Source organism: Ursus maritimus, unplaced genomic scaffold, assembly GCF_017311325.1.
Source record: "Ursus maritimus isolate PB19 unplaced genomic scaffold, ASM1731132v1 scaffold_10, whole genome shotgun sequence".
Classification (NCBI taxonomy): domain Eukaryota; kingdom Metazoa; phylum Chordata; class Mammalia; order Carnivora; family Ursidae; genus Ursus; species Ursus maritimus.
The window spans coordinates 12733910-12751469 of NW_024423344.1; the positions used below are offsets into that span (position 1 = coordinate 12733910).

Below are 17560 nucleotides of genomic sequence, written 5' to 3' on the forward strand. Positions count from 1 at the left end.
TGCAAAGCAAGAGTCTGAGTATCTTTTTGTTGACTGCACATTTTATTTGTTCTCACTTTCTATGTAAGCCTTCTCCTCCACATAGCTAAGAAACGTAACTGTTACGCCATCTGTATAGTTTTTTCACTCATTCAAGTGATATTCAATTCATAATCCTTATTTTGTTTAAAGGATAGGCATATTTGTGTGTGTAATTTGTATGTAAACACTTTGACAGATATTTTTTATGGTTTTTTTTACATGTCAATTTCTTTTGGCTTTAATCAAATAGAAAGAGATATGCATTTTTCATTTCAGCCTAAAACAACCAATGTTCTAGGAGCTGTTAATAAGCCACTTTCATCAGCAGGCAAGCAATCTCAGACAAAGTCATCACGAATGGAAACTGTAAGCAATGCAAGCAGCAGTTCAAATCCAAGCTCTCCTGGAAGAATAAAAGGGAGGTAAGTACCTAAGAAATATCATACTTTACATTTAAGGATTCCAACAAGACAATGAGATCTAAAATAATGTAACCCAAAACATTTAATGTCAGTGAATGGAAATCAGTGCATGCCTGAACGTTCCCATTTAACATTGGTAGCCATTTACAAGTTCTTACTTGCGCTCTTATTTTAGATAGGCACTCCATCTTAGCCTTTCATATTTTAGCTTGTTGGTATAACTTGTGTTGGTAGACATAAGCTAAATGTCTAGCAGTTGTAAAACTGTTATATTATGGTACATCCGTACAATGGAATACATAATCATTAAAAATGAGGTATGAGCTAATATTAATTATTTCCACAATACATTATTGAGTAAAAAAGGCAAAGAATAGAACAGTATTATAGTATTTTCAAGTTTTTAAAAAAGATTTGTATTCACATTGGCTTTTATATGCATAGAAAGTTTTTGGAAGAATACACAATGTCTTATGGTAATCTAGTGTAGGAGGGAGATCATTTTATATACTCTTTGGTTTGAATTTCTTTTTCCTGTGTACATGTATAAACTTTTTTCTTTAAAAAATTGTTTCAAAATTGTACTTTCAAATTATGCTTTACAGATTTTTCTTTTTAAAAAGAAGAAAAGGGAAAATAATTCACACGTCACTAGTTTTAGCATAGTGCTTCGTACACTGTTTGTTAGCAGCAGAACCTTGTATGGGGCTTAACTGCCACTGTTTATTGACTTGCTTAGGTTTTAGGAAAAGCTGTGCTATCTTTTGTATTATTTATAACCAGTCAATAAAGGAGACATCCTAAAATGTCTTATCAGTTTCGTTGTAATGAATAAATTGTCAAGTGGTATATAATATAGTAGAAATTGAACAAAAATTACATTTATAGCTCTTGCTTTAGATTCCTGTATTATTATATATTAGTGGCTGATACCTAAGTGACCCTTCGCCTATATCATTTGGATATTCTCTGGTGGATGGCCTCATACTTAACATTACCAAAACATTTCCAACAACTCATTTCCTAAATTACTGGTTTTTCTTGGCAAATTCCTGGTTATAATCAAAGGTGATCTAATTCACCCAGTCATTTAAGCTAAGAGCCTCAAAATTGTCTTCAACTCCTCCGCCTATGCTAAGGTATTGCTGTGGAGCCTAGTGATCTGATTTGTACTTTTCATTAGATTGCCTTGATTATTTGTAGAGAATAGAAGAACTAGAATTGAGGTAGAAAAACTGGTTAGGAGTCAGCTAATAGTAATTCAGGGAAGGGATAAAGAGGGAGGAAGATGGTAAATAGTCAGATTTAGGATTTATTTTGATGGTAGATCCAGATGGTCTTGCTGATGGGTTAGATATGAATAGTTATGGAAAAGGAATATTTAAGGATATATCCTAGGTGTTTTGCCTCAGTATTTATATAGGTAGTGGTGCCATTTACTGAGATGTAGAAGCCTTTGAAGAGAAACAGGCTATGTGTGTTTGTGTGTGTTCGTTCGTTCGTTCGTTTGTTCTGGAGAGATGGGGAAAAGAGGAGTGTCCAAATGACTGTTTTGGCTCTGTTAAAGTTGAGATGCCTATTAGACATTCGATGAGTGGGCAATTGGATATGTGAGTCTAGAGCTCAGGGTAGCTTCTGGACCAGAGATTGAGATTTAGGATTTAACAATGTTTAAATGGTTTTTAAAGCCAGATTAGGAATGTAATCACCTAGGACAGAAGACAGACTTTATACCAATAAATGAAAGCATGTGCTATTAATTCATTTAGTAAGTATTTATTGAGTGCCTACTTTATGCCTGGCACTAGTACAAGTGCTTAGTATAAATTGCCGAGTACAGTTTAGAAAAGATCCATGCTTACATTCTAGCAGGGGAAGATGGTAGAGAATGAACATAATAACTTTACTGTGTTAGAGGGTGTTAAAGAGAAGGAAAAGTGGAATTAGGGATATTGGAGAGAGAGGGGACAGTGCAGATTGTAGTAATATAGGCCAATTCAACTTGCTAACAAGAAAAGTTTTAATTTACTTTATGTGCCCACTCCAAAACAGAATTTAGTTTTTAAAAAAGACTTAGGGAAAAAACTACATTTGTGATTTTTAAAGTTTCCCTATTATGTTAAATTAAATGTGATTCATTGCTTGTTGGTTCGTTGCTAAATATGGTAGAATAAAATGGATACTTTTTTGAAAAGAATGAAACTTCCTCATAAAACTGTAAAGCTATGCTAGGGAACAGAAAAAGCTTTTAAGGTTATTTCATTGTAGTAATAATTATAAATGTCTATATTAAAAGGCTTGATAGCTCTGAAATGGATCACAGTGAAAATGAAGATTACACAATGTCTTCACCTTTGCCAGGAAAAAAAAGTGACAAGAGAGACGACTCTGATCTTGTAAGGGTGAGATATTTGGTTTGATTTTAATGATAATAATTTTACTATATAAATAATAATTTTATACTGAAACCAGTTAAAATTATTCTCAAATTTGACATTTGATTTTCTTTTAATGGTTTTAATCACAAATTTGAGTTTATAATTATCCTCTACCATGTAATTTAAGCATATTGAATCTCTTGTATTTCTTGTCAATCTAATAAGTGATCTTTATTCTGTCGATCTTTGAAATCAAACATGCAGTCCCATACTCAGAACTGCTTCGGTTTTTGTTGTTGTTTTTAAACTATAATAAGTTTAGACTTAGCATTAGAGGGGGAGGTAGAATGAGGGTCCTTAAAGGTTCCTCCATTTTAGGTGATTTCTTGAGCCTTTCATTACTAAATAAGCTTCTAGTAGGGAAATGCTACAGTCTTCATAAAGGCCGTCTTTAGTTTTTAAATTTTATAATAACAATGATAACTTGTATGACAGAAACAATTTATAAATGTCATTTAAAGACAGATTTAAGTTTTAGTGCAGATATAGAATACAGTTATGTATTCCAACACAACCTGATAGCCTTAATAATTGGACACATTTTGACTTTCTAGGTTAGCTTTAAACATTTCTTGAATAATCGGTGAGGCTCTCTGAATCAGTTTCTTTATCTGTATAATGTGGCTACTTAGCTGGTAAGGTTTACCAGAATAAATGAATTAGCCTAAGTTAATTGGTGTTGCTGCTGTTTTATTATTATAAAGATCAGTATTTTTGGTAAATGATTATAAAGTAAAAGTTAATGTATTTGAATCTACTCTGTTAGAGGTGGAAGATTATTAATAAAATACATTTGCTTTCGCTTCTATTATTGCCCTTCTTGTCTTCCACTGGCCCAACATTACATATCCCAGAAAGTTTAAATTATTTTCAGTTGTTTTCAAGTTTCTCCAGTAATTTGTTTTGCCAGATTGTTTTTCTTTCCACTTAAAAAATTATAATTCTAAAATTCTTACTAAATCCTATTTATACTGTAAATTCTGATTTTTATTGGCTGTTTAAAAATTTTGCCCAAGCAGAATTAAAAATTGATCGCTTAGCCAGAAAGGAATCCTGTTATCTGGATTTATAGAAGAGAACCTTGAATTGGAAAAGGTATTTATGTCTTCTAGTCCTACTTCTCACTTAATGCAGAAATCCTTCATTAGCATTTATGAGAGTTGGTTAGCACGTGCTTGAAAATGCCTTAGGTGGAGAGCTTATAATTTCTCTCATTTGTTGGAAACATCAACTAGGCCACCCATACCCACATATTGTCCTGTTCCCTTACCCCCACGTCCCCCCAAAATTTGGGAAACATGTGGTCGTGATGAACTCTTAATGTTTTGTTATCCTATAAATTCTATATCTAGTTCTACCTTTTAGATCAATGAAGAACAAAGTCTCTATATTTCATAGAAAAGTTTTGACATTTCTGAGCTTTTGAGATTGATTTGTATAATTATAATGGAAGCCTTTGGCTGCCTTTTGTGTAACATTGCATCCATTTTCAGAAATACTATAAGAACCTTATTAATAAATATCAACTGAAATATCCTCAAAGAGTTTAACATTATGAGACAGAAGTTCAATTTAAAGACCAGTAGATTATAGTGAAAGAGTACTGTCTTTGCATATGCTACCACCTTGATGCTAAAATTTCACCACAAATGAATTATTCTCCATACACATTTTTATTCAAATATTTAGTTTCACAAATAATATATTTTCCCTGTTTTCTGCTTCAAACCTCAGCTTTATACTCCCTCTGTTCTTAAGACAATGCAGTGCAAAATGAGAAAGAAACTAAAGAACGTTGTGCTTTGTAAAGCACACTAGATTATTTTATAGTATTCTCAAGAAATCAGACATTGAATATCCTGTTCACCACCAACCTTTTTCAGGGCATAAAGGAATTCAACCACCTTATCACATTTTTGGACATCAAAATGAATTGTAGCATTTAAAATTGGAGGTGATAGTTTTAAATTTAGTTTTAATTCAGTATTTCCCTTATCTTTGCATCTCTGTGTAATAACAATTATTAATTTATGTACAAAACTCTAAATAAACATTAACAAATAAAAACCAGTCACTTACAGGTCTGTTTTTCCCGGAATATAAAGATAATTTAATGCTAAGAAATCTTTTAATGTAAGATAGCAAATCAGTATACCAAATAAGAATACTAACAAGATAATCTCAGGTCATGTGAAGAAGACATAAATACAATTTAAAATCCATTCTTCATACATATGAATTCTTAATAAACTAATAACAGCAGGTTGCTTCCTTAACATGCTGAAAGTGTTATCTATTTAAATCAGTAGTCATTGATTCAGTTACTCTTAAGTTATTCTTCATAAAGGCAAAATGCTTGAAGCATTTTTATTAAAAATCAAAAACAAGGAACCTGTTGTCATCACTATTATTTAAGATTGTTCTAGGACGTTTGACAAATGCAGGAATACATGAAATAGGAGTCAAAGATATGACAATGAAAAAGAAGAGACAAATTCATTTTTATTTTTGTATTCTTAGAAAAATAAGAGAAGCAATTGAAAAACTAAGAATTTAGCATGGTAGCCATATATATAGATGTATGTATGTGTATAACTAATTTTACTTTTGTTAATTTTTCTTTATATCAAGTATACACTTGGGGAAAAGGAGATTTGCTTCACCACAATACCCACTACTACAACAAAAATAGATAGACATATCCATTGATCTAAACTTCCTTAAAAAAGGAGAGACTATGTGGAGAAAATATCCAAATTGAGGAACATACAAGACTTGAAGAGAAAGAAGGCATACCCTGTTCTTTAATGGGAAAAATAAATAAGAAAAGATGACCGTTCTCTCTAAATGAATCTATATGTAGTTATAAAATTCCAGTGTGATTTTAAGTCCATGTGGAAGAATAAATGAATACAAAAAAGAGAAGTTATAATAAGAACAGCCCAGCCAGACACAAATATATTTATCTATAATTAGTAAAATATTATGGTGCTGTTACAGTAGCTCAGAAACATTATTAATTTTTAAAACATAATACAAAATAAAGCAAGACAAGTCAGTGGTTTTTGGAATGATTGGAATACTCTTTGGGGGGGTGGATAGGAAAAACAGTTTAGAACTTCATCTCAAATCCTATTAAGATACAGTAATGTCTTAGTCTGCTCAGGCTGCCATAACAAAATACCATAGACTCGGTGGCTTAAACAACAGAAAGGAATCTTCTCACCATTTTGAAGGTTGGAAATTCCAAGATCAAAATGCTGGCCAATATGCTTCCTGGTGAGAGCTCTCTTCCTTGTTTTCAGATGGCCACCTTCTCACTGTGTCCTCACATGGTGGAGAGAGACACATTCTCTGGTGTCTCTTCGCATAAGGGACGAATTCTGTTAGGAGGGCCCCACCCACCCTCATGATCTCATCTCAACTGATGGATCTCCCAAAGACCTCTTCTTCAAATACCATGACATTAAGGGTTATAGCTTCAACATGAATTTTGTGTGGGCACAATTCACTTCATAACAAATAGGAACTAAAATTTAAATATACACAGAAATGTAGAAGAATGTCAATTAAAATACTAAGACTCCAGTATGCAAATGGGCAAAGAACATAATACCAATGACATAATTAGGGAGTTCGCAGATAGGAAACAAAATGACTATTAAACTAATCAGCTAATTTTTGTTTTTTTCTTTTCACTGATCTTTAAGAATGTAAATTGGCACAAACTTTTTCAAAATAAAATTTACATTTATTTATGGGTTTTATATATGTATGTGTATGGAGAGCTATAAGGGTTCATACTGTTCTTGATTTCTTTGGAGAATTTCCTCAGTTTCCATCTTCTGGTCAGTGCATAAATTCTTTGAATGTAGACTAGGCTTTTATTTTAAATTTGAGTTACCAATTAAATAATTTAAATTGTTTTTGTATTAATTAGTTGTGCATGGAAATAAGCAGTATCTTTGATTCAGAAGTGTTTCCAAAATTTTTGATAAGTTTTGAGTATTTTTAGCTTTTGTATCTCGCAACCTCCGTTTATAAAATAAAAGTAGTTCTTTTATGGTGTCTAAGTATGGTATATAACATAGCTGATATTTTATGTCTTCTTATACACTGTGTAGTAAAATCAGAATTACTTAAATTGACTATCAAAGCAGATCCATTATACTTTAGTGTAGTTATGCATTGTTCATGCCAGGAATTTAGAAAAATTTTTAATGAAATATCTCTTCACGAAAATTTATAATTTAATAAAATACTGATCTTGAAAGGTTTCCATTTGAGGCTCTCTAGCTTAAGTAAAAATAAAAATGTATCCTCTTACCTTACATAAATTTTTTAGTTAAAATACCGGCAGTTATGGTTCTCATGTGCTTAAGAGCTCTGCATTTTATTTAAGCATGTTTTTATGACAAAGTGGGTAGCATGTTTTTTGTTTTATTTTTCAAAATATGCATACTTAGCAATTGTATGTTTGAAGTTGTGATTTTTTTATTTCTAGTCTGAATTGGACAAACCTAGAAGCCGGAAAAAAACACCTGTCACAGATTCAGAAGAAAAATTAGGTATGGATGACCTCACTAAGTTGGTACAGGAACAGAAACCTAAAGGCAGTCAGCGTGGACGGAAGAGAGGCCATACAGCTTCAGAATCAGATGAACAACAGTGGCCTGAGGAAAAGAGGCTCAAAGAAGACATATTAGAAAATGAGGATGAACAGAATAGTCCACCAAAGAAAGGTAAAAGAGGCCGACCACCTAAACCTCTTGGTGGAAGTACACCAAAAGAAGAGCCAACAATGAAAACTTCTAAAAAAGGAACCAAAAAAAAATCTGGACCTTCAGCACCAGAAGAAGAGGAAGAAGAAGAAAGACAAAGTGGAAATACAGAACAGAAGTCAAAGAGCAAACAGCACCGAACATCAAGGAGAGCGCAGCAGAGGTAAGTGCGTGTCACTCTAAACTGCATATATTTGGTAACTGTGTTATAAATCATAATTTGATGCTGTGCACATTTGGGTCTTCTCCAAAGCAGAGCAGAGTCTCCTGAAACTAGTGCAGTTGAATCCACACAATCCACACCACAGAAAGGACGAGGAAGACCATCAAAAACGCCATCACCATCACAACCCAAAAAAAATGTGTAAGTTGTAAATAATATTAAATTTCAAACCAGTTTCAAATTATTTTGCAAAAGTTCATAAATTTTTAAATATACATAGGGCTATATTTAAACTCCCATATATTTACTCCCATTACACCAGGTAAGATAAAATTTTTATAAACTTACCTAGGTGATTGATATCCCAATTAACTCGCCGATAATATTTGTACATTTATACAGGTTTTAGGCAAATCTTTTTAAATGAATAACAAATAGTTTATTATTTCCAATACAGACTTTATAATAGCTAAAGAGATGAGAAGGTATTTTTAAATAATCACATCATACTGACCAAGTTGCCTTGTCATTCCACACTACAGTTTTTCTTAATGTCTCTCCTCAGCAATTTAAAAAAAAAATAATTTTTACATTTTTGCTTTTATTCTTTGAATTGTGTAGGAAAGTAACAGGCATTTATAGCCACAGAAATCATCACATGTAGATCTGAAGGTTTTGGTGTTTTGATTTTCTTTTCTAATCACATTAACACATCCATATCTACATATAAATAGTTTTGGAAGTTTACACAAACATACATTTACAAGAAGTTACAATAACAAATCTGTACCTAAGATTGTTAAAGTAGCAGGAGCATCAGTGCTGTAATATGTATATTTTGCACCTTTTTCTCAAGTTATTTAAGTGGAACTAAAATAACATGTCTTCCATTAGTCAGAAATTTTGCAGTTTTTCTGAGAGTAATCCCATCACATAATTACATCAGTGCCTTGGCTTTTCAGACTTGCCAGCACACCTTGGCTAAATACTTAAGTTTAAGATCTTAGAAGTATTTCCTGTTCCTGTGTATTCCACAGGAAGAGAAAAAGTTACCTGAGTGTCTAGCTACTTCATGCCCTCTTCCATTTAATTTTTTTCTCAGGTAAAAAGTAAAGGTAAGTATATTTTTGTGGTTAGCTTCATAAATGTGTTTGGATTCAATTACGGAAAATAACTGTTTTTAAACAAATTATTAAGGAATATTAAATTTCCACAATTAATTTTATAATGAGGAAATAACAGAAATATCTTTCAGGCTCATAACTGTAATTTGTTTATATTTGGGCATCAAAATATTAAGGACTTAAATGATTATCATGTCATTTCCTCATATAAATGTTCTAAACCAAGCCAGTATTTCTTTTAAAAATCAGTGCAAAAAAAGACTCTATATTCTCTCTTAACAGTGTATCCTCCCTTCATGGGGAACCTCTTTTTTTAGAACTAGTAGAATAACATATGTTATGACTGCCTGTTTTTCTTGTTCTGACCTCAGTGGAATTGAGAAAGATTGTATTTCCATGTAATTCCTGTTTTTTCTTCTGTTAACTCTGAAAAACTGAATTGAGTAGAAAAAATTACTTGGTTTGAGTGTGGATTAAACAATACTTTGGACTACCTGAGAGAAGTGATAAGTTATATTCTTAATTTTTAAAAAAATTATACAGAGAATAAGGTGATGGTTGCCAGAGGGAGGTGGGGGTGGGAGTATGGGCGAAATGGGTGAAGAGGAGTCTCAGGTATGGGCTTCCAGTTTGGGAATGAATAAGTCAGCAGAATAAAGGGGCACGGCATAGGGAATATGGTCAGTGATACTATAGTAGCATTGCATGGTGATAGATGGAAGCTACACTTGTGGTGAGCTTAGCATAGTGTGTAAACACGTTGAATCACTACGTTGTATACCTGAAGCTAATGTACTGTTGTGGGTCAACTGTATTCAAATAAAAAGTTTTTAATTAAAGAATATACATGCAGATAGGAAAAATATAAAGAGGGATACATTTGATTAAATGGTGGTATCTATTACATGTATTCGATTGCCTCCTTTGTTTCAGAGAGTACTAGGTGTTGGGGGATATAGTGGCACAGAATAGACTTGATTCTTGTCCTCATGGGATTTACCACCTAAATGGCCATGTAGTCATTACATAATCACATTAAATATGAAATTCTAAATTGTGATATGTACCCTGAGGAAAAATTTAGGGTACTGTAAGAGAACGTAATGGAAGGGCTAGGGAATTGGGAAGTTTTCTCTTTGGAAAGTGACAGTTGATTTCTTGAGAATAGTAGGAGTTAGGCTGATGGAGAACAGCAATAAGAACACAATTGGAGGGAACATTGGATTTGAAGGTTCCAAAGTAGGAAAAATCTTGGCCAATTCAGAGACTTGAAGGAAGGCAAGAATTTGCCAGATTGTAGTTGTAAGGAACCTGGGGAGTAGAAAAATGAGAATGGACAGGTAGCCAAGGACTATCTGCAGGGCCTTATGTACTGTTAAGGAGGTTTATGGAATTTCTCTCAGTATAGCAGGGAGTTAGTGAGGGGGAGTGAGTGAAATCAGGTGTTTCTACATTTTTAAAGAAGAGGTAAAGAGAATGGTTTGGAAATGTGTAGTAGCAATAGAGGTGGAGAGAAGTGAATAGGATTTGAGATTTCTTTGTAAGAATTGTGGGGCCAGATGAAGAGTGGTACACTATTAAGAAGAACTCTAAATTTTCTGTTCTGAGCAGCTCAGGACATGCAGATGCCTTTTACTGAGTTGGGAGAGAGAAATGGAAGAGCAGACTTTGGTTTATGGTTTTTTTTTTTTTTTTTAAGATTTTATTTATTTGACAGAGATAGAGACAGCCAGCGAGAGAGGGAACACAAGCAGGGGGAGTGGGAGAGGGAGAAGCAGGCTCCCAGCAGAGGAGCCTGATGTGGGGCTCGATCCCATAACGCCGGGATCACGCCCTGAGCCGAAGGCAGATGCTTAACCGCTGTGCCACCCAGGCGCCCCTGGTTTATGTTTTAAAATCCTTTATGGTATTGGTCTCAGTCACACATGTTTTTGTTACTTGGTCAGTGTTTGTAGGTGAGAGTCTAGGATTAAACACTGGTTTAGGGTTTAGAATAAGAAAAATATTTCTTGGTTTGTAAGGTAATGAAGGATAAAAATAAAAAATGAGAATTTATGAAATATTTAAAACATTTGTGCTACTTAAAGATCAGAATGTTCATTTTATTTTACGTCTGTTTTACCCTAGCCGTGTAGGACGCTCCAAACAAGCAGCTACTAAAGAAAATGACTCAAGTGAAGAAGTAGATGTGTTTCAGGGTGGCTCTCCTGTCAATGATGATATTCCACAGGAAGAAACAGAGGAAGAGGAAGTTTCTCCAGTAAATGTATGTGTTTATTAAAGTACCATGTGTAATAGTATAGAATATAGAATAGAGTTGGTAAATAGTTGATAAGATACATATAGTACTTGCTCTTACTTATAAATCTAAGTGTTTATTTGTTTTTCTTCATTAGTTTGTTGTGTTGTTCCATCTACCAGCTTGGAAAATTAGAGAGCATCCTTTATGGAATACTGAGACTCTTAAGTGAGAATAATGTAGCCTCGGGAAGTGTAAATAAAAGCTGGACATAGAGAAGAACAAGTAGCTGTGTGATGTTGACAGTTCAGGCATTTAAGCTGTACCTTGATTTTAGAGCACCGTTAAATGTTAAATAGACTGATTTATGTTTCTTAACTTTTTTCTTTGAGTTTCACAGTAGAAACTAGAAGTTAACCATATAGGATAAAATCACATCTTTAAAATTCATAAAATTGGTAACAGACATTTCTTTTACAAAAGTCGGAATGTGATTCTTCCTGAGATAATTTTTTAAAGAATGGCCTTGTCAGTTAACACATCTTGAGTATTTCTCGGAAGAAATACGGTTAACACATTTAAGTAAGGACTATTCTCTTGATGATACACTAATGCTCAGTCTTTGGATCAGCACAGCCAGCCATCTTTGAGAAACCTGTGTTCTGAGATCTAGTCCCAGAGTTGACCCCTACCCCTCTGTGCTATTTAACATAATCAGCACTTCTGTCTGCACCAGGTTTCATTTATGTGAAGGGGTTAAGACCACAGAAAAATACCTGAACTGTGTTCTCAAACTTGTTGTTAGGCTTGTTTCTTAAAGTATTTTTTTATTGTTTTGAATGTAAGAATAAGGCTGAAGAGTTCATAGTGATTAATAAAAACATAAAAAACAACAAACCGCACCATAAATTAATTTAATTATTAAAATCCTATTCTGTTTATATTCCTCTTAATACCGGACTTTTTAGAATAAAGTTTTATGCTTTCATTAATACTTGCCAGTAAATTGTAGTATGTCTGAATTTCAGATTATTTCTATGTATTTCATGATTGTTACAATCCACATTTAGTAACTTTTCTCAGAAAGACAACTGTAAGCTTAAGTTCATAAGGATCAAATGTTTTCTTTTACCACAGAAACATAAGTGAAAAAATGTTTGCGATTATTTTTCTTGCTGTTGACATTGATTTCTGTTCATTTCTCTTTAAAATTACTAAATAGAAAAGTAAAATAGTTTTTTCATTCTCTATTGTGGGAAAAGCTATCTGGGTATTCAAATATTATATAAAGTCTAAATATGTGATGGTGAGGTAGAAAGTTTTAAAATAGGAGAAAGGTTTCCACTGAAGAAAAGCAAAGAAAATCAGGAACAACTAAGAATAATGATTGGTTAAAAAATAATTATAATTAATTACTGCTATGTCTAATATTTTAATTAAGCATCTGATAATTTTTCTTTTAAGGTACGGCGGCGAAGTTCTAAAAGAGAAAGGCGATGAACAAATGTAACTAATAACTTTCTGTGTGAAAGCTTTGAGAAGCAGCATTTTTTTGTCAAGCTTGAGGCTAAGTAAAGCCTTTGATGCACAAAGCGGGACTGCTGGAGAATGGACAGTTGGAACTTCCTTTGATGACCTCATGTGTTTGTGGTCACAGCGCTTTAGCCATATGCGTGGTGATAACATTGACTATGGAGTCTTGTGGAAGTGTGATGTGCGATGGCTATGTAGACATAAACTAAAGAAGAAACTTGTAAATATATTTTTTCTTTGTCTTTCTTTGTTTCTTTCTTTCTTTTTTTTTTTTTAAATGTTTCTGACTTCTAAAGTGCTTGTATAGCTTTTATCTGCGGCTTTAAACTGACAGTACCCAGCTGTTTATTGGATCTATTGATTTGGAAAGAGTTTGTTAGGATGGATCTTAAGCAGTAATCTGTCAGTGTTTGTATTTGTATTCTCTGCAATTTTACTGTGAAAAAAATTTTTTCAACAAATGGTGTCATTTTCTTGATGTCATTGTTTGTTGGAGAGTTAAATGGTCTCTTTCCCTTGTGTATCTTACCTAGTGTTTACTCCTAGGCACCCTTAATCTTCAGAGGTGCTAAATTGTCTGCCATTACACCTGAATGATGCCTCCGATGGGAGGACACCACGCAAATTGTGAAATAGTCCTGAAGTTTGATTATTTTACACCTCAGTATTGGTCTCAGAATTTTCTGGCCTTTCATGGCAGTGAAAATTTTAAGAAGAGAGAGATTTAAAATATTTTAATTTTAAAGAGTGTGTTATAAAATAATGTACTGAATTCTTTATCCCATTTTATCATCATCCCTTTTCAGTTTTTATTAATCTACTGTATCAATAAAATTCTGTAATTTGAATTAGTTTTTAATAGTCTAGAATGTTATTGTGTATAGATATTTCCTCTTGAACATTATGTTCAGAAAATGCAAATTATTACACTATAATATAAAATCTGATATATACACATAGAAAAGTTCCAGTTCTCCATAACAGTGTAAATCAGAAAGAAAAAATTTTATTGATGCAGTGTCTTTATAAAGCTGTTCTTGAAAGCAAGTGTTTTGTATTTTATAGTGAGTTGCATGTTTATGAAAAAGTGCTGAAAATGGGATGTGCTCTTTTCTGTAAATTCATATTTAGCCATAGTATATGATAGATTGCCCCATAACATAGTTTTTCATCAAGAGTTTATTATTGTACTTTATTTTGGAGCCAAAAACTTGTTTTGGGGGGAGGGACAGGGTGGGAGTGATATATCCAACTATCTGAGCTACTGTAGGTATCACAATCTTATAAATTTTGAATGAAATTCATTTCATCTACATTGGGAGAAGTGGAAATTTATTTGGATTTAGAACAGTTTTTTTTTTCTTCATTGTAATCTGCAAAATATAGGAACAAATTACTTAAGTCAGTATCCTTTATACAGTTTTGTAAACTGTATTATGAACCAAAACATCAAAGTTACTACATAATGCTTGCCTAAATTCATTGTAGTATTTCAGGTGCTGTTCTTTTATTTTTTCCAGAGTTAACATCAGAAAAGAAAATCATATCCTAACTTATTAAATTTATCACATTGAATAATGGAGCATTTTCACATAATACACCATTATGTTTAAGGTATATTTCCAAGATTGGTTATAATAGATGGGGGATATAATAAAGAAACTACTATTTTGGAAAATGACATTTTACTATTTTCCAATGTATATCACAGTTGATGTGGTTATTTTTCTTTTAAAGACTTCTTCATGTTTATGAAACGGCCTTTTATTTTTTAAAAAATGTTTCGAATTGTGTCTTAATCTCTCAATATTTAACTATTCTTCATTTCCAACAGTACTGACACCAGTGATTATGGGAGGCTGCTGTACAAAGGCAGCTAATGTTGGACCAAGATACATTGGTTTTTAACCGTTTCATGAGCTCAGTTCTCCCAAACACGCTATTTGTATCTCAGCAGTACAAAAGCATGTTTTTAAATCTATAAAATAAAGAATAAGGGATAGCTTTGTATTTTTGTCATTTACTAAATTGCACCGGAAATGTTTATGGAAGTATATCTTTAAGACCATTTTATAAAACATAACGAAAAAATGATTGTGGAGGATTTTTATTTGCATGATCATAGTTAACCAAATTTCATTGCACATTAATTCTGTACATCAGTTCACAAAAAATGTTCATTGTAGATTTTGTTTAATGCCAATAAGTCTGTGATTTTGCAACTTGTCTGTTCACTTTTTGGGAGGATTATGATGTAAATTTTCCATTTTTCTGTAGAAAAATAGGTGCAATAATGATCAAAGTTTTGATGTCCTGAGTCATCATCTTAGGGGATTATTTTATTATTATGTTTAAACTTAACATTTCATGTGCTAACATTTGGAGAGCCACATACTATAACTAAAGTAAAATTAAGTATGTATTCAACAGTAATTGCTAACAGTGGTTAGCAAACTCTTCAGTGATAATGTTCATTTTGAAAAATATGTACTGTATAAAATTAAGAAAATATTTGACTCACTGTAACAAGTTCCATTATGAAAATCTTATGATTCTTCAGTGAGGTTATCTTGCTGCACTCTGTAGCAAGTTCATTTAATCTACATTATAATAAGATTTCTTGCTGCAGTGCAACAGGAAGCTTTTTTTCAGTGATCTCCACTGTATATGTAAATTACAAATGTGGCTGTAAAACTTGTTCCAGGTATTAAAGGTTAAATTACTTTCTGTATCTTCTTACAACTTGTAAGTTTGATTTTTAAGATTTCCTTTTGCCCATTTGAAGAATGTCAGGAATTTAAGAATTTGTTTAACTTAGGCATATCTCCCCCACCACATAGTATTATGTCACCATAATGAACAATTGGTATTTAGATAGATAACCAATTTCAGACACATTTTTGGATTTTCTGTGAAGTTGAATAAACATGAAAGCTAATATGTAATTGTATTATTTTATTTATGTGAATCAATATATATATTTAAATATGTTTACTAAATGAAGAAAGGCACATTTTGATGGTTTTTTTTTTTTTTTGGAGACTTTATTGCGTAAAAAGGAAATATATTACCCAGTAGCATTTTTTCAAGCTTTTTGTTTAAATTTCTCATGTAAAATTTTGGCTAACAGAGATTCCTAAGTACTATTTAAGTTAAAGGATTGCATAACTGAAGAAAATAAATGTTATCATATGAACGTTAAAAGTAAGCACTGAGAATATAAGTTGCTAGTGGCACTTTTATTCATTTGTTCAAACATTTATTGAGTGCTTACTATGTGTTAGGCTAGTTACAGAGGATAAAGTGTGATCTAGATAGAATTAGTCCCTGCCCTTGCAGAGCTTATATTCTCCACAAGGGGGTGGGGGGAATAAGGAAACAATAACTAAATATATAATATAATGTCATTGTGAAAAGTGTGGTGAATAGAAAAGGAAAAGCAAGATAGACAGTAGAAATGATTGGAGGAGAAGCTATTTTGTATACTTTGGAGCTGTGTTACTCAGTACATAAACTGTAGAGTTATGCCTTTATGATGAAGTTATACTTCTATAATTATAAAATGTCACTTGATATCTGTACAAATACTTCATGCCTACTTTGTCTGATATTAATATAGCCATACCAGTTTTGTTTTGTTTGCATGACAAAACTTTTTCTGTCCTTTTATTTTCAACCTATTTATATATATTCTTATGTTTAAAATGTGTGTTAACATTTTATACTTTCGTCTTGTTCTTTTATCTAGTCTTAGAATCTTTGTTCTTTAGAGTGTTTAGACTGTTTACTTTTGGTATAATTACTGGTATCGTAGGTTTTAAGTTTATCATCTTGCTATCTTTTTTGCCAGTCTTTTCTGTATTCCTTTATTTGCTCCTTTNNNNACCTTCTTTTGACTCAGGCAAGTACTGTTGACCTTTGAGCAATGTGGGGATTAATGGTGCCAACCCCTACACAGTTGAAAATCCACATAGAACTTCTGAGTCCCCAAAAACATAACTACTGATAGCCTACTGTTGACCAAGAGCCTTACCAATAACATAGCTGATTAACACGTATTTTGTGTGTTGTACGTGTTAGATGCTATATTCTTACAGTAAGAGGAAAGAAATTACGAAAATCATAAAGAGGAGATAATACTTTTACACTACTGTACTATATCAAAAAAGGATCCCGCTCAAACTCCTGTTGTTCAGGGGTCATCTGTACTTAACAACTATTCTGTCTCTTCTATTTGCTTTTTAGTTGTACTTAGTTGTATTATTTTTGTGGTTACCGTACAGATTAACAGTATCTTTTTATGGCTTATTATATTCTGTGTTACATTAATGCTTTTACTACCTTCTGAACAGTTCAAGAACTTTAAAACAGTTCAACTCCATTTGCTGCCTTCCTACTCTTTGTGCTATAGTTTTCATATATTTTGTGGTTATAAATCCCACAATATCATTACTTTAAATAGTGTTCTTTCTTGTTTACATATACATTTTCTTTTCTCTTTGCTATTTTTTTTTTTTTTTTTTGGTGATAGTTTTGTGGTGTCATCTTAATTCCTTTTCTGTCAGCCCGGGGAGCTTCTTTTAGTACTGCCTACAGTGCAGGTCTTGTGGTAGTTAACTCAGCATTTGTTTGAAAGGTCTTTATCAGACCTTCATTCTTGAAGAGTATTTTCTTTGGAAACAGAATTCTAGATCAGCAGTTTTATTTGTTTGGCAGTTTGAAACTTTGCATTCTGTTTTCGTCTAGTTTTCATATTTTCTGTTGCAAAGCAGCTGAAAACCTTTGCTCCTTGTAGGTCCTGTGTCTTTTTCCTGGCTTTTAGGATTTCCTCTTTGTTTT

General features: G+C 32.5%; 1 protein-coding gene across 1 annotated transcript in view; it reads left to right on the top strand.

The window, feature by feature from the left end:
* Positions 1-15659, top strand: part of PDS5B (PDS5 cohesin associated factor B) — a 186857-nt gene extending 171198 nt beyond the window's left edge. Inside the window, exons 30-35 of the mRNA XM_040621970.1 lie at positions 298-443; positions 2740-2845; positions 7386-7825; positions 7916-8026; positions 11077-11215; positions 12653-15659. Coding sequence (XP_040477904.1) covers positions 298-443; positions 2740-2845; positions 7386-7825; positions 7916-8026; positions 11077-11215; positions 12653-12688 — 978 coding nt within the window. The 3' untranslated portion in view covers positions 12689-15659. The remainder of the gene's footprint in view (positions 1-297; positions 444-2739; positions 2846-7385; positions 7826-7915; positions 8027-11076; positions 11216-12652) is intronic.
* Positions 15660-17560: the final 1901 nt, after the last annotated feature.